We start from the raw sequence: 19,725 nt of genomic DNA on the forward strand, positions 1-19,725 counted from the left end.
GAATCCCCAAATATGGCAAAGCACAACAGGGAAAAAATAATAACCTACCCATTTCAAAATTAATTTTGAAAAATTGTTTTTTCTAGAAAATGCAATTCGATGCTATTAAACATATTTTTTTTTATACAGTCAAACGCAAATGAGTAGGAATTAGGAGTACTGAATCAAAAGGTGACATTTGTCTTGATAGCCTCTAAATCTGAAATCACTCTATTCCTCTTTTCTTCCACGGACCATACCCCAAACATGACCCTCCTGTTCCTCTCCTCCCTCAGAAGCAGTGCGTGGGCTCACTAATTTTCATGTCACTAAGAATTCTTGGTCCCCTGATTTCTGCCTCAAAGGCAGTGTCTAAATGTTGGTAGCGTGCTGCTCTTAGTAACAGTTATGATAAAATCAAAACTGCAGCGTGTGACTTCGCAAAAGGAGGAATAAAGTGTCATGCGGCTTATCTAGAAAACAGGAGACCTACTAGTAGTTCTAAGTTAGCTCAGGGTTTGACATCTATCATGAGTCCCGCAGCCCTCGGGGCACAGCTAACCTCCTGCTAAGTTGGTGACAGGCATTTTCTAGAGTATCAGCAACACTGAAAGCTAGACTCGTCAGCTGGCTCTAACAACCTTCAAAATGAAAATAAGTGCAACAAAACTTGATTGGAAGTGACAATCGCCAAATGTCTTCCCAAATAAAACACAACAACAAGAAAATATAGCAGAGGTTTAAGAAACACAGCCTCAAGGAAGCCAGGCAGAAGATAGCGGCAGCGTCTGAACCCAGAAACGCGTATTATTCTGCATGAAAATAAATTACTTTAAATTATTTTGTACTAGGTATTAAGTCAAAATACAAAACTGTACAAATCAAGTAAAACCAGAAAAGGAGACAGGCAGCAGTACCAAGTCCAGCACGCATCACAGCATTTTTACTAAAATAAATTATTGGTTACAAGCAGGTCCCCGACGGCTGGGTCAGACAGCAAACAAACATAAGACATTGTCTCGTCCGTGAGAGTGGTCTCTATGTTTCATCAAAAGAAGAGCATTTTAAGCTTACAAGTAGGGCTCTATGCCATTTTTATATTCGTTTATTCTATACAAATATTGCAAGGCAGTACTCTCCACGCACACAGGTAAAAGTTATACAGTTAGAAAACAACTTACTGTTGTTTCAAATTCAGTATAAAGTTCAGAAGAAATTTTTTTAACACTCTTCTTAGTATTGAAACACTATGGAACTTCCTGAAGATTATTTCATCTTCTAGAGCAAAACAAATTGTACTCATACTCAAAAGCAGCCCTTATCTATTGTCTGTTTCAATATGAGTCTATTTTAACTTATGTTTTATATTTAGGAGTGTAGCAAAGAAAAAAAAAAAGCTTTAAGAAATCCAAAAATTCTGCCATGTTGCCTCTAACCACCGTATTTCAATCCTAGAAATGTACTAAATTTAAAAAGTAACATTTTAATAAGTAACAAAAATTACCTAATAACATGCTCATCATTTCTATTGCTTTCTTACTTTCAAAAACATTTTATCACTTTAATGATAATGCCATGTTTCTTCCTCCAAGGGCTGATAACCTTTGACTATCTGAAACGTGAACTTAAATAATTGCTGTTTCCATGTAACCTGTTGCCATGGAGAATGTCAGCCATTTGAGAACTGACATCTCAACACGCGCAGGACTTGTGCTGCTCAAAGCCAAGCAGCCTTCAGTAAACATCGCAGGCTATTAACTCGAACAGCATGATTGCGACGAGACCCACCTCAGGCTCAGGACGAGCAGTTGCTCCTCTGACCTCAGCAGCTCCCCCACTTTAAAGCTGGCATAGCCCAGGAAGCTTCGCTGGAAATGAGAAAAAGAACAGTTGTCATTAACCTCGGAGGTTCCTAATATTGTGGCTGTCACACCCACCACACAAAATTAGTCTTGAGAGGAATAAAATGCTCGATCTCTTAGCTTGACAAACATTTCACAAACTGAAGGACAACCATCACCAACGCGTCCACCTCATGGGCTACGTTCCAGGGGTGCAAATGCATCCTTTTCACTGCAAACAAAGACAAGTCTGGAAAATAACCAAATGTGTGCTACAGAAGCCGGGACTTTTCCACTAGCCAATTTTCTCCCCATATGAAAGCCAGGGGGGGAAAGAAAGACAACAGACTTTCAATAGTTACCAATGCAGTTGCTGTTCTTACTAGAATTCCTCAAGTCCCTGGCAGCACCAATGCTCTATTCCAGATATGAGCAAATCTGTTAGTTGGAGCTATTTTTATGTGGGACTCTGGACAAGTTATAAATAGAAATGCTGCATTTCTCCCCCATCACAGCAATGTTTAAAAGCATTTGTTTCCTTTGTTATTTCTATACTAGCACGGGACAGTTTCATCCCAACACACAGAAGAGAATGGCACTTGTTCAGTTACATTTTCTAAAATTGCTTTTTTAACCTATCATACTGAGTGTTGACTCTGTATGAATACCTACTTTCTCTACTCTTTGACTCATAAAGTAAAGAATAAAATTCTAAATTGGTTTTTATTTTCCAGGATAAAATCTTTCATCTCCTTTTAACATTCCTGGCTACTTCTGATTTAAAAACCACAGGATCAAGGTATACCATAAATAGGATTTTTTCCATTCTTCCCTCAAGGTCAAGAAGTAAACATGAAACTATCAAACCCATACTACGACCGGTGCCACTGCCGCCTAACCCATTGTAATACGCTACAACAGTCAACACTGCATCTTCCAGAACATTCTCTCTTCATAGGTCTGTGGCAGGCTGCACTAGGATGAGAGACAGGGGTGCCAAATGGGTCTTTTCAGAAGAAAATGCGCAATTATTCCACGCATAAGAAACTGCATCTACACTGAGTGATTGTTGAAAAGCTTCTGGTCAGAATTTTCTCCCTCTTTTCAAAGTTCTAATGTAGAACTGTACCAAAAGGTTAAAGGCAAACATCTGAAATACAGTACTCCCTCCCTTATCATGGGTATTACATTCCAGATCTCCCCAGGAAGTAGGAACCTTACATTTATTCTACACTCTTAAACCTACGTAACTTTAACAACGTATGTGTACAGTATCGCAAAATCCCACAATACAGAGAAAAATCCACTCTAAATAACTAAATATAATATTTTAAAAAATCCTGCGATCCAGTGAGGCCGCGATAAGTGAACCGCGATATAGCGAGGGACTACTGTAAACTCGGTTTTAAAGTTGGAGTTGCTTATATGTTAGTAATGATCAACCCAGTTAGTTAGCCTGAATTCAAAGAGGTGGTTTAGACACAGAGTCACCAATGCCAGAAGAACAGGAGACTAAATTATAGATGCCGAAGGGTAGGTGACAACAGAGGGTTTGTGGAAATGAGATCTGATGCTCGGTCAATCAGTGACGGGACGAGAGTGAACTGAGGCAGAGAAGGACACCCGGGAGCTGTGTGGACAAAGTGTGCAGAAATGTAAGGCGACTTTTCAGTGAGGGGCAGAGAGACCCTAGGAGAGATCTAGCTGAACAAAAGCATTCCTATGACTTCATCCAGAAACACCGACGAGAACATCCTTATAGAAAAGAGCACTGAGACTCTGCTCTTCTCTATCCCCTGTCCCGCTGGATTTTTCTGTATTGTCACTCATCACCACCACCGTCACCACCACAATTGCTTATTTTGTAACCCCCGCCCCCAAATAACTGAGATTTGAGGCTCCACTGGAACTTTATTTTGTTTTCTGATAAACTTCCACTGCCTAGCACACAGCAGACATGTGATAAATATTTACTGACAATGAAAGAATTAATGAATGAATGATAGAGTCATTAGCTTCGAGTTATCTATTAGATACAGGAGAAATGCTCTTTCTGCAAATACTTATAAACGACTAGAATTCACTGGAATGCGGAAAATCCAAACAAGTTTAGTGCGTATATTGTGTACTGTTGTGGTAAATTTCATTGAACAGTTTGTATTTTAAAGAGGTCTCACTTTCTCTTTCATTGAGAATCAGCATCTTTAATTTAAATTCCCACCACACACTCAAAGAAAACTCTTAACTGATCGTAAATTTCATAACACTGCAGCATTTGCCTTTTGAGATTTTTGACGGCATAGATGGTTTTAGAATTTTTGTTTTAAAAACCCTAAGCATTGCATGAATGTTATTGTGGCCTTGATCAGCAAGTGAATGAGCAACTGCCCCAGACTGGAATGGAGCAAGAAGGGACAGGTGGGGTGGCTATTTTCAGACATGGGCAACAGAGACACCATAGGGCACAGCTGCAAGTACAGACGGCGACCATAAGCCATGGACCGTCTCTCCTGTCCGCCAGACCACGGGCTCCTGTGGAGGTGAAACCTGGCCTGGACCGTCTTGCAGTCAAACGCAGCGCCTGGAATGCAGGGCTGCACGGTGAGTGCTTGTGAGGAGCCACGCCCACCCGTGAGCCACAATCTTCTCTGTCACAACTGCCGGCCACACGCTTACTCTCACAGGACAGCGAGAGATCTTACAGAAGTAACACAGCATGTTAGAACTCAGCCTGGGAAACGGCATCGTAGCAATCGACATTACGGAAACGTATCAAACCAGAGGAGGGGTTATTTAGGTATCAATGTTATCGTATGTAGTTTACAAATAACTGCATCGAGACTACCTGTTGCATAAAATGTGTGAATGAAATCCCCAAATTTCATGACGATGTATATTGTTTCAAATTGCAACACCAGCAATGGCATTGCCTATACATTTATGTTCTGGAAGGTTTTTATGGACTTGCTTTACTTCAAAATAATTAAAACTAGGACCCTCTGCAACCCATGAAATTGGAAAACACATCATTCATTCACATGAATATTCACTGGACTCCTGAATTAGTGGGAAAATAGTCTTCTCTATTTTAGAAATCAATTCCCATGAGGAAAAACAGCAGACAAAAATGTAAAATAAATAAGTTTGTTCAACCTAATGTAAAAGAATAACTTAATATAAAGCTACTTCATCTTTGTTGTCCCTGTAATTGTAATCATTAAATCCTTTAAAAATCTTTTATATTTCAAATATAACTCAAGAAGCAATGTTTTCCATCTCTCCTTTGGTGTTGTTTCTGAAGTTCTCACCTCAAAGATTTTAAACGGGGAGCTCCAATATCAGGGGGGAAATTTTAAAAGACAAACAAAAAATGTAAAACCTCACTAGAGCTGCAGCTCAGAGGTCTGAAGTGTGGTCCTAAGTCCATCATTCTGTTTAAAATGGAAATCCAGGCAAATAAACCTCTTCCCCCAGGCCCCAGGCTGGCTAACCACCGGCGCCATTGCTGACCTCCTCTGTCTTCTCTCTCCCAAACCTGTGCTCTTGGACAAGTGACTCCCCCACTCCAGGCCCCAGTTGCCACAGTAGAAAGCTGTACGTGATCACTGTGTATCTTTCTCATAGTTTTGTTATTAGAGTCAAAGCTACCCAGGAAAAGCAATACTGGCTTGCACAGTGATTGAGATAATACACCCCAAAGTCAGATGACTTAAAAGTGTTTAAGTCTACCTTATATAGTCTTTGGAAAACTCAGAGTATTTAAAAATATTTTTATATGCTCTATGAGAAATCCCTACAATACAATACATATATACACATATACATATAAATGTTTAAAAGTAAAATATTCAGAAAGATATGTAAATTAAAAGAAATTATTGATAAAGTGAAAAAAAAAGATACAAAGGTTATATGGTCCTATACAGTTATTGTTACTGAGCACATGTTACCTATGATTCCTTATATTTCAAATTTTTATCAGGCCATGTAGTGTTCATCAGGGCTCAATGTCCACCTGGAATCCAAGAAGGTCAAGGTTTGCCGAGTTCGTAGATGAAGAAACTGGGCCCAAAGAAGTTAACTGGCTTACACTTGGTGTCAGAACTAGCTTATAGGCAGAGGCCAAGTCCAAGTCCAGGTTTCTTGCTTTTCGATGTAGCATAGTTTCATCCCCATCATGCTGTGCCTCGCTTCCAAGACAGGTGGCAATAGCCTTTCCTGGTGACAGGCCCTCTGTCTGCACCACACGCGGCTGCGACCTCTCTAGCCTGCTCATGACAGCGCAATGCTCACAGTTATCATTCTGGTCTAAGCACCCAAAGCAGATGATCACTGGATGGCTCGGTGCACGATTTCAATCACTCACCTGGCTGGAGAGTGTGATATCAAGCAGGGTGGAAAAAGGAGGGCAACTGTCTCAATCCCTGGCTGCTCTCTGCGGGGACTGTACACATGAACAGTTTCTCTCGCCAGCCCTTGCAGGGACTCTGAGCAAGTCACAGCTACGCCGACCGCTCACCAGGGTTGTCTGCCTCCCTGGAGCAGGTGCTCCATGGTCCAGCCCCCGGTTCAGCGGCACCGCATAGGGAGCCAGTGGAAGTACAGCCTCGTCCACATGGCCACGAGCTGGCCAGGCCTCCATCATGTATGTGCATCTCCCAAAGCCTTTATTCACAGTGCAGGCTTCCTTTATACTAAAATTGGCAGGGAGCTCCCAAGATTTCCCAAGTGCTGTCTAGAACTGCACCTGCCATTGTGTAGCCAGGAGCTTAGCCTTTGCTTATTCCCTAGCTCGGAACTGAGGTGTGTTCTGAGTATAAAATACACACCAAATTTATAAGGCATGAAAACGAAAAAGTGTGATTAATGATTTATTAATAAGTAAGTATATTGATTACATTTCAAAATGATTATATTTTATACATAATAGCAAGTTAAATAAAATGTTCAAATTAATCTCATTTGTTTCTTTTTCCTCTTTTAAAAGCCTGGGCTACTAGAAAGTTAAAAATTATATTTGTGATATATATTATATTTCTATTGAACAGGGCTGGTTTAGGGGTTAAATGTATATAGCAATAATACTTTGACTTATTCCTATAAAAGTATATACAGGAACTGTGGTGTAAGTTTCCACAGGTCTTTGAAGAGCTGAAGATGATATCATGAGGCCGATCCACAACATCTTCCCTCACATAACCTGTAGGACAGTCCTTTGTCAGAGCCCAGGTACTCTTTTCCGCTGTCCCCTGAACAGTTACAGTCACACGGTTTCCCACTCCATCAGAAGAGGAAGTGGGTACACAAACTATTCACACTGTGTGTGTGCTCACAGGAGAGCCAGCATTTCAATTCTCTGCCACGCAGAGGACTCCGATAGGCAGCGTTAGCCTGAGAAGCATCAGAAGCAGCAGCAAGGAAGGCCCCCCCCCCAGCCCCCATTGTTGTAGACTAGCAGAGAGGACACTCTCTCCCTCAGCACAGCACGAGCAACAGGAGGAAGAAAGGGCAGAGCATGTGTGAGGAGCAGACCCGGCTCTCCTTCCACCACAGCCTCCAGCCTCTAGTGGAAAATGGTGGTGGGAATGGATGGAAGAAAATAATCTAAAATCAGAGAAAACGCTCAAGTTTTAAAATGAATAAGATGTATTCCAAGAACCTGGATGAGAAAAAATAATAATAATAACAGGGGGAAATTCACACAATGAGGTCAAGATATCATTAAAGCTTTAAGCGAAGAGGATTGAACAGCTGGGGGGTGGCATGAACAGTTAGAGGAGAAAATTCAACCATCTCCTCTTAAACCTCAAAAAAACAAATGGAATTCCTTATAAAATAAATATTAACATATTAATAGTTACGAACTTCAAAAGGTCTTACATTTTATGAAGGACATGTAAAGGGTGTGATGACTTAGTTTAAAGGTGAGGGCCTGGGCAGGCATGGGGGCATGAGGCCTGAGTAGTGAAGGCCTAAGGCTGGGAAGGACCCCCTAGTCCCTCTGGAGAAACTAAACGAAGCCCATGTCGTCTGGGCACAGAGGCTGGAAGTGAGAGTGAGAGAGGCCAAGATGTGAAAGGGAAGGTGGGAGACAGAGCACAGAGTCTCATGAGACCAAGGGATTCAACCTGTCCCCAGGGCGAAACCAGAAGCTGGAGTTCAGGCATGGGAGAGCACCAAGAACCTTCTTCCTTCTACTCTTCCAGACACAGAGATGCCTGACACTCCTCTCAGGCAATTCGGCATACACTTTGGTGTATATTTTTGAAGGGCTGCCTTGGCAGATTCAGCTGGCAGCTATTGCCAAGGAGGAACTGAATGGTATGTGCTACAGGACTCAACACACTGGACCGGAGGTTGTTGTCAATTACCTGTAGGATTTCAGGGAATTTCAATAGGTCTTCAGTTGGGTCCTCCAGGGCCTCCCAGACCCTGGGAATTTCCAAATGCAGGTAGGTGGCAGCTTCTGTTTTGACCTGCACTACTGTTTTGACATGTTTTAGCAGCAGGAAACAGAAAACATCACAGTCCTGTGGTTGCTTGGTTCTCTGCCTCCTTCCTGAAGAGGTAGAGCTCACATCTGTAATTTTCCTAGCTTCCCGTTGGTCCAGGAAAGTTAGCTAGGAATCGCATCTCAGCTACCTACAGGGCAATTTCTAGACCCATCTCTAGCAAGATGAACTAAATGTGGATTCATCTGAGGACGATTTTCAGGAAACAAGAAATGAATTCCATGCAACCCAGCAAATACGTGCCAGGGCTTCCTTGCATAGCCACACCCTGTTAACTGGACTCAATTTCATTCATCAGCTACTAGGCAGGAAGCCAGGGAAAATCCAAATGATTAACTTAGAAGTGATGCGTGCGCCTTCTGGAAACAAACGAAACACTTACCCCAATCTCTGGCAGGGAATCCTTATGTTCAGGTAGGGCACTGGTTCGAACCTATGGAGAAAAACAAACACGTTCTATATGACTCTGGAGTAGAAACCAATGCAGACGCTTCACAGGGGCTACTTTTGTTTTGCTTCGTCTGACGTCAATTCAAACTCTGTGGTTAATCATTACTGAAGTTCTGTGTACAAGTAGCACTGCAGCACAAGGAAGCTGTCCTTTTATAGTTCCTAGATGTCCTGATCATCCTAAGTACACAGAGCTGCCTGGATCCTCACCCTATCAATGCTTGTCAGCTACAGAGATATCTGCCTTTAGGTGAATCACCTTTAGTTTCGGAAAAAGCAACCCTCATTCAATATTAAAGGGAAAGGGTAGAATCGGTGGAGAAGAAGTTATGTATCAATAAGTATGTATCCACTGAAGGAGCACCCAAACTATATAGGTTTTCCCTCCCACTTCAGAATTCTGGGCCAACTTGTCAGATACCATTATCTAGATTCACTTGAAAATGGATTCTCTATCAGGGGAGAGGGAAATAGTGTAAAATAATCAGCCATCTGGGTAGGCTTTTCACAAGTTCGCCAAGCATTCCACGTGACGTAGCAAGGCCTTCGATAATAAGCAGACATCAGTCTTCTACTGAGCGGTGATCCTTACTCTCCTGGCTGTGCATTAGAACTACTGGGGACCTTTGCAAGCTTTTAGGGATCTTTCCTGCTCCCACATACGGATTCTGATGTTGAGCTGCTGAGTACCTATGGTTCTCTACACCAATGAAAAAGTGTTCAGCCTAAGAAAAAGTCTTAGGAGAGTTTATCTGAGCCAAACTGACAGTCGCTGGGAAGTAAGATCTCCACAGACTGGGAAAATGCTGCAGAGGATGGCAGTTTTGCACACAGAGGTGGGGTGCAGGGAACAAAATAACAATGTGGTGTCCTGCTCTACTGCCGTGGTTGTACCTTCGATGGGTCTAAAAAAAATTACTCTGACATTTCAAAGGGGTGCTGTCTTAGATGCTCAAACCAATAGGCAAGTTCAAAGGTAAAGACTGACCTTTGTCAGGGAAGTAAAGCCCAGGAAGTGACCACCTGCTGTGACCCATGTTCAGGTAGCAATTTTTGTATTCAGGCCACCCTGTGTGGTTAATTTTGGTCTCTGGATTTGAAAGGCCACCACATGGGCCTTACGGGTCTAGTATGCGGCCTCTTTTTCACCCACATCTATTTAAGCAAAAACGTTTCATATGAAAAGACATCATGACTATCTTGGTCATTTAAGAAGCCAGGAAAATCAAGAGACACCAGAAAGCCCATATCTAGTATATCCTAGTTGAAGTAAGGATGAGATAAACAAGCTAAACAAATATAGATCAATATACAAGCACACTCTGTTTAACTGGAGAGCAGAGGCCGGGGTGGGGGACGATCAGACAGAGGGACAGAGGGACCCAGAACCTAGATCAACACTGTGGATAGAGGTCATGTGAACAAAATCCCTTTGGAGAGGCAGCCCTGCTGACCATATTATTCTTCAAATCCTTTCTATCCTGACATGGCTGACCCTAACAGGTCAGCTCTCCCAGGCTGGAGGGAGGCACAAAATCACCCTCATGACGTCCAAACATGGCCTGCTCAGCTTGAGCAGGGTTTCTGTTGCTTGTAAAAGCCTGAGCCATGGTAAAAACAGTCCATTTCAACTTCCAGCTTAACACTCTTTACAGCAGATCCGGCTCTATCAGAGACACAATTTGTCAGTCATTATGATATAAAACTCTTCACTAAAGCACAAAATTAATGACAAGAGAAATGTAACACAATAAACAATGCAATTTGCAGAACACGCTAGACTCCGGATTTCATGACACAGTGCTCACTGGCTAAGAGCATCTGCAGTTCAGTAGGTAAATACATTTGATAAGACAGGTTGAGGTCATTGGCTGTGAAGGGCCATCTACCATGGAGCTTTATGCGCTCTATAGGCAATAAGAAGTCATGGAAGGCATTTGGGTAGAGGAGTGCCATGATCAGAGCCCCTGAATCATCCCAGCTCCATTACGAATTGCGTAGGAGAATTATTTTACCTATTTGTGCCAGTTGCCTTGGTGTCAGTTACCTCTAACACGAGGACAATAATAGATCTCGTCGGTTATTGTATTACATCTCTTCAGGACTTAGAACAACACCTGACGCAGAGGAAGGGAGGACGGAAGGGAGAGAGAAAGGAAGGAGGAAGAGAGGAAATAAGGAAGGAAAAAAGTAAAAGAAAGAAGGAGAAGGGAAGAGAAGACAGGAGAGAAGGGAGGAAGGCTGAGAGGGAGATAAAGAGGGAAAGAGAAATATTTCACTGCAAAAATAAAATTAAAGCCCTGGACAGATTTAGAAGAGATGCCTTGACGAGGAAGGGTTGAGCAATGGCTGTCACTCCATCATGGAATATTTCAGCTCATGCATGACATCCAGCCTCCTGAGATTTGCTGGCCTTCCTTAGGAATTCATTTTCCCTTTTTTGGTCTCATTACCAGTTCTTATCCCTCTTTTTCTTCATTATACCCCTCCCTGTCTCTTCCGAGAACATAAGAATGTCTGTCTGAGCACTCATTTAAAAGTTTTATAACTTCCTTTTGTCTAGACTTTTATGATATCAAATAAAGCAAGACAGACCAATTAACAGAAGTGATCATATAGATTATATATTCCATCTTGAATATTTCTTCATGTAAAAACAGGTTCATGGAAAAACAAATTAATTTCCTGCTCTATCAACTTCCTAAGTTCAAAATTCCACATTGTAAATTTACCTTGGAAGAAGAAAAATCAACAGGTGACCAGGTAGCACAGCATGAGTTATACTCACTGTTTCATTAAATCCCTACAAATGAGCTCGTTAATTTGAATTGTTCCCAAGCAGGAGGCTACCTGGGCTACCATGACAGTGGTTGCATTGAGCAGGCCAATGCTCACGTCCACAAAGAAGAACTCCCTAAACAAGCCATCCTTGTTACAAACAGCAGGGGCATGGCTCCCCCAAGGGTAGGAGGGGGGGGGGGAATTGCGATGGTTTTCACAGGTGATTATGAGGCAGTGGTGTTGCCTCAAATGCTAGGACATCACTAGGTACCCAGACCCAGAGGAGGGTTGGCCATGTGGCCATGTCTCTGTGCAGCAGTGTCTGTGCCCAGGTCTCATGCTAATCCCTCTCCTTGTTGCGTGGCGAGGAAGGAGGGCCTTCCCCCAGACACTCAGCAAGAAGGCAGAGTAGAAGATATGGGCAATGGTAGAGGAACACCCCAGAGAGAGCCCCAATGCTCTTCTTAGATTATGGTCACATCTGGTAAGGTCTTTGAGAATGAATATGTCCTTGAAACACATCCTTTTTTACTAATTAAAATGTTACTCGAATTCTCTATGTATCTCAAATTAGTAAATATAATAATCTCATATTTACTCAGAAGGAAACACAGAGCTGCCTTAATGTTTAAACACATAAAAGCCTGACTAGCTCCCTTTCACATTGGGAGAAAGCTGTTCAGTCAATATTGTATGTGCTAGGACACCTTGTATTGAGAAAAAGCCAAAAATATATTTTTTTAAAGTTAACTGAATTTCAGAGCTGGAAGAGGTCTTAGACATTATTGGACGATGTTTCTTGAACTCTGTGCGCACACTCATCACCTATTGGTCTGCAGCTGGTCACAAGCTTGTTACAGAAAGACAGAATCTCAGGCTCACTCCAGACCTACCGAAAGTCTTCATTTTAACTAGGTTCCCAAGTAATCCATACGCACATTAAAGCTTGAGAAGGTCTGACCTAGAAGAGAGCTTATGAGTAAAATAGGTCACAGAAGAGAATGGTAGATACTCATTTGCATAGAAGCATGACTGTACTAAGGAATGGGCTTTATTCTTCTGGTTAGGAAGGTGTTTAGCAGTTGCTGTTTTTCAATGTCAGGCATCTGTGAAAGCTCTAGATAATATTTTTAATCAGAGAGGTGCTTTCTTTGTTATGCAAATTAAAAGGGTTGCGCTGGTCATCAAGTCAGCCATGGATTTGGGTCAGAACTGGGCTGGAATTTTGGTAAGACTCTGTGTCAAGGGCTGATTCTCCACCTCACCAACCCCCACCCCAACTTCTCCAACCACCCAAGCCCAAATTTATGTCCCCACCACCCAAGTCCAGATTCATGCCCCCACCACCCAAGCCCAAATTCACATGCTGAAGCCCTAAACACCAATACCTCAGAATGGGACTGCATTTGGAGATACCGTGATAAGTTAAAATGAGGCCTTTAGAGTGGGGGCCCTAATGCAGTAGGACTGGTGTCTTAATAGGAGAAAGAGACAACGGTGGTGAAGACACAACGGAATGACCACGTGATGAGTCAGCAAGAGGGTGGCCATAGGCAAGCAAAGAAGAGAGGCCTTGGAAGATTTCACCCCTGCCAATACCTTGATCTTGAACTTTCGTACTCCAGAACTCTGAGAAAACAAATTTCTATTGCTTAAACCACCCAGTCTGTGGCACTTGCTGACAGCAGCCCTAGCAAACTAAGACACTCAGTCTATTGGTGTTGCAGAGTAAAGTCCTCTGGGACTTCCAACTGAGAGCCCAGCTGTCTTTGCTCTTCAGCCCTGAAAGAGTGCTGGATATTCTCAGATGTCTCGGAGCACGGTGCCCCTGCACAGCTTCAAAATCTGGTGCAGTCTTTACAGGCAGACCAACCACGTGCTAAAGTCCCCTTTAGTCTCCAAGTTTGTCACTTCAGCTACACATGAAAATCAGACTCTCTGCTGGGTTCTCTGTCTTCCAGCTGCAAAGCCCTGCTGCTCCGACTTCAGCTCAGGTGGCAATCTGTCAATACCCCCAGGTGAAAAATGGCTTTTTAGTCCCTCAGCATCCATTCAGCACCAGCTCTGAGGACTTTGTCTCCTGCTTGTTTTCTGTGGTCCTTCCCCCTGCTTGTTTTCTGTGGTTTCCCTCTGCTTTCTGTAAGCTTCTGGCCTGGTTCCTTAGCATCCTGCAAAGCTTAGATTTTAGCAAGTCTCTTCTGAGAAAAAACGGACATTGACTTCAGGCCCCTGAAGTCACAATTTCTCATGTAATTCCACTAAGTTACTGAAAGTTTGGCTGATTCTCTTTCTCTGAGAAGTAACAGCTCTGTGTCCAGCAAAGGCCTCTTCTTAGAATCAACGAAGGCCCACAGAAGAAAATCCAGAGGTTACTCCTGTTGGCTCTGCTCCCCAAAGTCCTCTTTCCTCTGGAATTTTCATTTCTCTCATCATCATTATTTTTACAGCATCATGATGTTTTCAAATGCAATTTCTGTACCACTGTGTGACTTGTTTTTGGGGGGGTTCATTGCTTGCCCACCTACCACATTCTACCTAATGTAAACTTTTGTAACATACGAAAGTATTGGAAAGATAAGAAATCTTCCAAATGTGCTAAGAGATGAAAAGTAATATTTAACAGAGCCTAGTAAAATATGATTAGAGGGGGAACATCCCATTATATGTTGGCCTGTCTGTTGAGATAAGTCTTTGATAAACCAGTTACAAATGCATAACTAACTGTAGGTAGTTCTCTTAGTAAAAACAGAGTTTACCCTGAAGCCTGAGCACTACCCAGAAATAATCCAATAATTATTTAGTGTGACATGCTGTCTTGGTCTGTACCAGGTAAGTGCAATTATCTTTCACATGTCAAAATATATTATACAAAATTATGTACACAAGAACATTCCATAGACTTCCAGCCAAAAAGCAATAACAGGAAGACAAATATAAACACTCCTTCAGTTTGGGTACATCTAATCTTAGAGGTTTTCCATTTCTCGAAGGCAGTGATGTTCACACCACAGCTCTCTCATCCCATGGGTCCCTTTATGCTTAATTAGTGGCTCATTAAGGCTTCTAATTTTGCTATACGGATGCACCATTATGCTGAGTTCTACCAATCATACAGGAGTCATGTGGTTCTCCAGGTGAACGATGACTGTAAATGTGGCCCCAGAGTCACATAACTCTGAGTATCCCTGCCATTACCCACATTTTATTCCATTTCCCTTTCCCACTATTACAGAGATCTATGACAGGCAGGAGAAAAATTACTGAAACAGCAAAAATATCTTTAGACATTCCCTTCCATTGTCAGGGCATCTGAAAGATACAGGCTCTGCTCAGAACAAGAGATGTTGATGCTGAGGTCCAATTTTCATAGAGGTCAAAGAGGTCTCTCCGCCACTGTTCGGAGAGTTGGCCTTTCAAACTCTGGGGCTCTGCACCTCCCTGAAATGGACATGGGGCTGAGGAAGGCAGCCTTCCTCAGACCCCATCAGCTTTCTGGCTCTGTGTCTACAAGCCCAGGCCCATCCTGGGCACTTACCTAAAGCATAAAGGCCCAACCTCTGAGGAGCTGTACAATTTAAGATCACAGACTTTTTTCGATGTTGAGAGATGTTTCGATATATTTTTTAATGAAAATAAAGAATAAAAGAGCTCTTTGCACTGCAAAAAAAAAATCTAAAAATGGGTTTCATAGGCACTGGAAACATTAACTGATAATTTACTAAACAACTGTTCATTGCAACTGTTCAGTGCTCCACCCCTGCTGACTTCCAGAGTCTCACATGAGGAAATTATCGACATGTAAAATATATACAGGGTTCAATTCAAATACGGCACATGCATATGAACAGTTTTTTTGCCCGGTGAAACCTCTATTACTGCTTCCACCTCCCTTCCCCTCCTTCCCCACTACCCCAAAATACAAACATAATTGTGCCATCATTCAGAAAAGTGGGAAGAGAATCATTGGGCCTGATCCTGTGATCCCAACACTAGACCTGGATTAAGTATGTACTAGCCTAGAAGGAAATGATATAAAGCTAATAATTAATAAGTAAGGATAATGGTGTCAAAGGAAAGAACAACTCTACTTCCTTGACCCACAGGTTAATTATTCCAGTCACATATATTAATTTTTTCACTCGTTACTAAGCTGTGTTATTCATGTTTTGCCCCTTTTACAGATGAGGACACTCAGTTTCAGAAAACTGGAGTCATCTGCTCAGGATCTCTTCAACAGCCAACTGCAGATCAGACATTAGGTGGTCTGCTTCTGAACTCTGTACCCAGAATCCTCTCCTGAGCCCAGCCTGAGGGTGACTTCAATTGTCTTCCCTCGGGCAGCTTAATGAGACATTTAAAAACCAAATAACTATTAGCCTCGGGGAATAGAAACAGACACAATTTATCACATTGCGCGACTCAAAAACTTCATCCTTATGTAGTAACAGCCCTCAATTAAAACCACAGTCATGAGTTAATGAACAAGCCAGTAGAGAACAGTAATATCAACAACACACACACACATGTCTATTAACCTGTTGAGTCTCTTACAGAGGAGGAGTGTGATTTTCACCATGTGCACCCACTGTTCCTGCCTCTCTAAATTGCTGTGGCAACCCAAACTTGCCTTGCTCTCCTCTTCTTCCATGTTGATCTGTCATTGTAAGTGCTAAGGTCATGTCATGGTCATGGACTTAATTCTAGCATTAGGAAGACATGGTAAATAGGGTAATTGAATAAAGTGTTAATGGGGTGGGGAGATATTTATTTAAACTATATTGGTGAGAGTGAGTCCCTCTGAGCAGGTGACTTTGATTAAGACCTTCATAAAGTAAAGGAGCCAGCTATGAGAGAGAGAGAGAGAGAGAGAGAGAGAGAGAGAGAGAGAGAGAGAGAGAGAGAGAGAGAGAGAGAGAGAGAGAGAGAGAGAGAGAGAGAGAGAAGTATTTCTGGGCCAAGACAATATCAGGTGCAAAGGCCCTGAGGCTAGAATGGCTGAAAAAAGTGGTTGAATTAAGGAGAAAGAGTCAAAGAAAGGCAGGGCTCTGGTAATATAGGGCCTATATTCTAATCATCATGGAAATCCTAGCAGAGTGTTGAGCCAAGAAGCGATGTGATCTTTTACATGCTTTAAAAATATTACTCTCATTCTATTCAGAAAACAGACTACAGAAGGTCAAGAGTGGAGAGGATGAACAATTTGAGTCATTTGCAAATTAGTTTTATTACCATTACTCTCCTTTTTCTATAGTCAAGATCAAGCTAAGTGTTTAGGCTTTATAGAGATAATCATTGTGTAGTCTTGAGTCATTTTAATGTTTCTGAATATTTATGGAAAGCACTTTGATAATGACAGAGAAATAAAGTTGCTATATAAATTTTCTGTATGTACAACTACATTAATCTATGAGGATAATAATGTTCAACTGGTCACAAGAATATTTGTGGATGAATAATTATTGAAATAAATGTAGTGATAAATAAGAAATGTTGTACTATTTATATCCTACTTATGTTATGGCTATTAAAGAATAGCACAGCTGCTGAAATACAAAAATATTCAGAAGAAGCATGGTACCTTACAGCATGAAAGCACTCGATTCCCCGGAAAGTAAATGATAAACAAACTGAGTGATAACAGAATGACAATTACTAAAGAAAGCCTTATGAATGAGCCTAGTTACGGGTGGAGTCAGCCATTCTGACAGGTACCTATGACTGTCGTGTTTAGAAAAAATCTTCACTGTTACATCTTTGCATGTGAGCCATATCAGCGAGCAATGATTTGACGACTCATGAATAACATACAGAGATGCATGTTTGAATGAACATAAAAGACAAAGCAGCACCGTTAGTTTTTCAACCAAACTCTTTTTTTCCAGCCTCAGAGTCCTTTTAACAGGACTTCTGAACAGCACCTTTCCACCCAGACACAATTTTGCACATCATTGAATCTGATTTTAAATACAGCTTGGAAATACAACTCTCGGCTTTTTAAGTTACGGTTGCAGAATATTCTACATCTGCACTGGACCAGTAGCTGCCTGTGAGGTGGTTCTTTTGTTTTCTAATCAAAGTGTTTCTGTCAGTTTTACAAAGTAAACTGGCTGTCAGAACCAAGTACACACACACACACACGTACTCACAAATACACAGAAGTATTCAGTAAAGCAATTCAGTTCCATTAAACTATAACTATTCAACTAATGCCAAAATAGTCCTAGTCCCTCAAACCACTCAAAGCTTTTGAAATGTATCTTCTTGGATGTCTAAAACCTTTACTGACTCAGAGAAACATCTGAAACCTAGAATCTGAACACCTAAAATTCTTAACAGGTGGACTATCCCTGTCATTCATGATGCATGTATTATACTTAGAGAGAGTTCCTACCTGGTATTCTTGCTGTCTAAGTGCCTAAAGAGGCAGGCAACATTGGAGCTAATGGGTTCAGACATTTGAGAGGAAACTATTTAAAACTGCATGCTCTACGCAAAGTCCACTCACAGAGATAAGAAAAACAGGGGCATTTTCAGATATTCTACTTACTAAAAGTTGTCCTTTTACCTTTTGTGCTTCTTCCTTTGATACTGTAAGGAAGAAACTTTCAAACACTCTCAGATCAGGGCGCTCATTATTGCTCAGACTAGATGAGACCACCAGTGGGAAATGCAGGGCCTTTCCTCTAATCATGCTGAACGGGACTGTGCCTTTAAGGACAGGGGTGTGCAGGTAAGTGTTTAAGAACTGAGCAGGGGGACTGAAGGGGAAGCTATGCTTTGCAGAGTGGGCCAGTTTCTGTGGTGTAAGCATCCGCACCCTGGCCCATCTCAAGCTACCGACTTGAAACAACTGGCTGCAGAGTTGGGAGGCGTACAAGACCAGCTCCCCAGGGTCAGCGGGAGTGGACCCCAGCACACCAGCACGAGGTCCTGGTGGGGACATCAGTGCAGCAGAAGGCCTCGGGACGCAGACCACCGAGGGTACTGTGAGCCTGGCTGAGGCTAGCTCGGGCATCTATTTCAGAAAGAACAGTACAGCAAAATTCTAATCCCTATAGGAATTTGAAAACAAAACCTTTAGTCTCATATCTCAGGGGATAAGACCATCTCTCAAAGGCCAGTGATTTTAATTAATTTTAATCTCTGCAGAATTCAAATGTCTGTGCACGAGGTGACCAGTACTACCTATTCAATCAGATTCCCAGTTGCTGCTGAGACATTCTTTTCAAATCAATGGAAACTTTGGTCATGGGAAAGATGCAGAAACACACAAAGAATCTGGCTTACCAGAGTTAGTCTCATGACATCTCTGGGCCCCAGGGTCAGTTTCAAGTGCCCTGGCAGTGAGTACTGGATGCTTCAAAGTTTTCTCTATCTTCAGAGCCTGTGGTCATGGTCTTTGCAGGTCACGGACCATGTGATGCGTCAGTGTTTAAAAAAGTATTTTCACTAAATGTATCACAAAGCCGGAAAAAAACCTGAGCTTGTCAGTATATCCCCTGCCCCATAAATAAATTCATTTATAACCAGGACTTCTAGACTAGAGTCTAAACTCTTAGAAAGTCTTCTACTAAGGAGTTTTAAAAATTTGTTCAAACAAATTTCTTTAAAGGGAATTAGCCATGCTAATAATTTTGCCTGAAAAGATAAGCTAAGTTTTAGAACAGCTGTCTTGTACGAATTTTATTTCACAGCTTATGCCAAACTAAGCTATCTGATATGATAGTTTGTGCTTATAGTACCATGTTTCAGGAACTTCAAACAATTTTGCATTTAAAAAAATTTATGACACTATAATGAGACTTTATTCTTGTTTTTTTTTCCCCATTCCTTCAAATAAAACATAAGGGAAATAAACATAGTTAGATATTTGGTACGGGCTTTGTAATAATAGATTACTAGCCTTCATAGACACATCAATATTCATTTAAAAAGCATTGAAACAGAAGACTATTAAATGCTCTTCTTTTAAAAAGAAAGAAGAAATATTTCCCAGTGACGTTGGTAAATGGTTATGGAAACTTACTAAAGAAACACATATAGTAATAAAATAAAAAAGCAGGTAGGAAAAAAAAAAAGACAGGATCACATCCATCATCAGGAGAACCCCCTCAGAGTGTTCTACCATTTATGAGTTAAGGGTGCTGATCAGAAGAAACATT

At 41.7% G+C, this 19,725-nt stretch overlaps 1 protein-coding gene across 2 annotated transcripts in view; it reads right to left on the minus strand.

Moving 5' to 3' along the window:
- Positions 1 to 19,725, minus strand: part of INPP4B (inositol polyphosphate-4-phosphatase type II B) — a 251,431-nt gene that overhangs the window by 156,491 nt on the left and 75,215 nt on the right. For both annotated transcript variants that reach the window (XM_090288092.1, XM_090288091.1), the window contains exons 5-6: positions 8,715 to 8,765; positions 1,768 to 1,847 (exon numbers count right to left, since the gene is read on the minus strand). In XM_090288092.1, the coding sequence (XP_090144218.1) occupies positions 1,768 to 1,847; positions 8,715 to 8,765 (131 nt within the window). The remainder of the gene's footprint in view (positions 1 to 1,767; positions 1,848 to 8,714; positions 8,766 to 19,725) is intronic.

This window comes from Furipterus horrens, unplaced genomic scaffold, assembly GCF_987537825.1.
Source record: "Furipterus horrens unplaced genomic scaffold, mFurHor1.1.pri manual_scaffold_10, whole genome shotgun sequence".
NCBI classification, from domain to species: Eukaryota; Metazoa; Chordata; class Mammalia; order Chiroptera; family Furipteridae; genus Furipterus; species Furipterus horrens.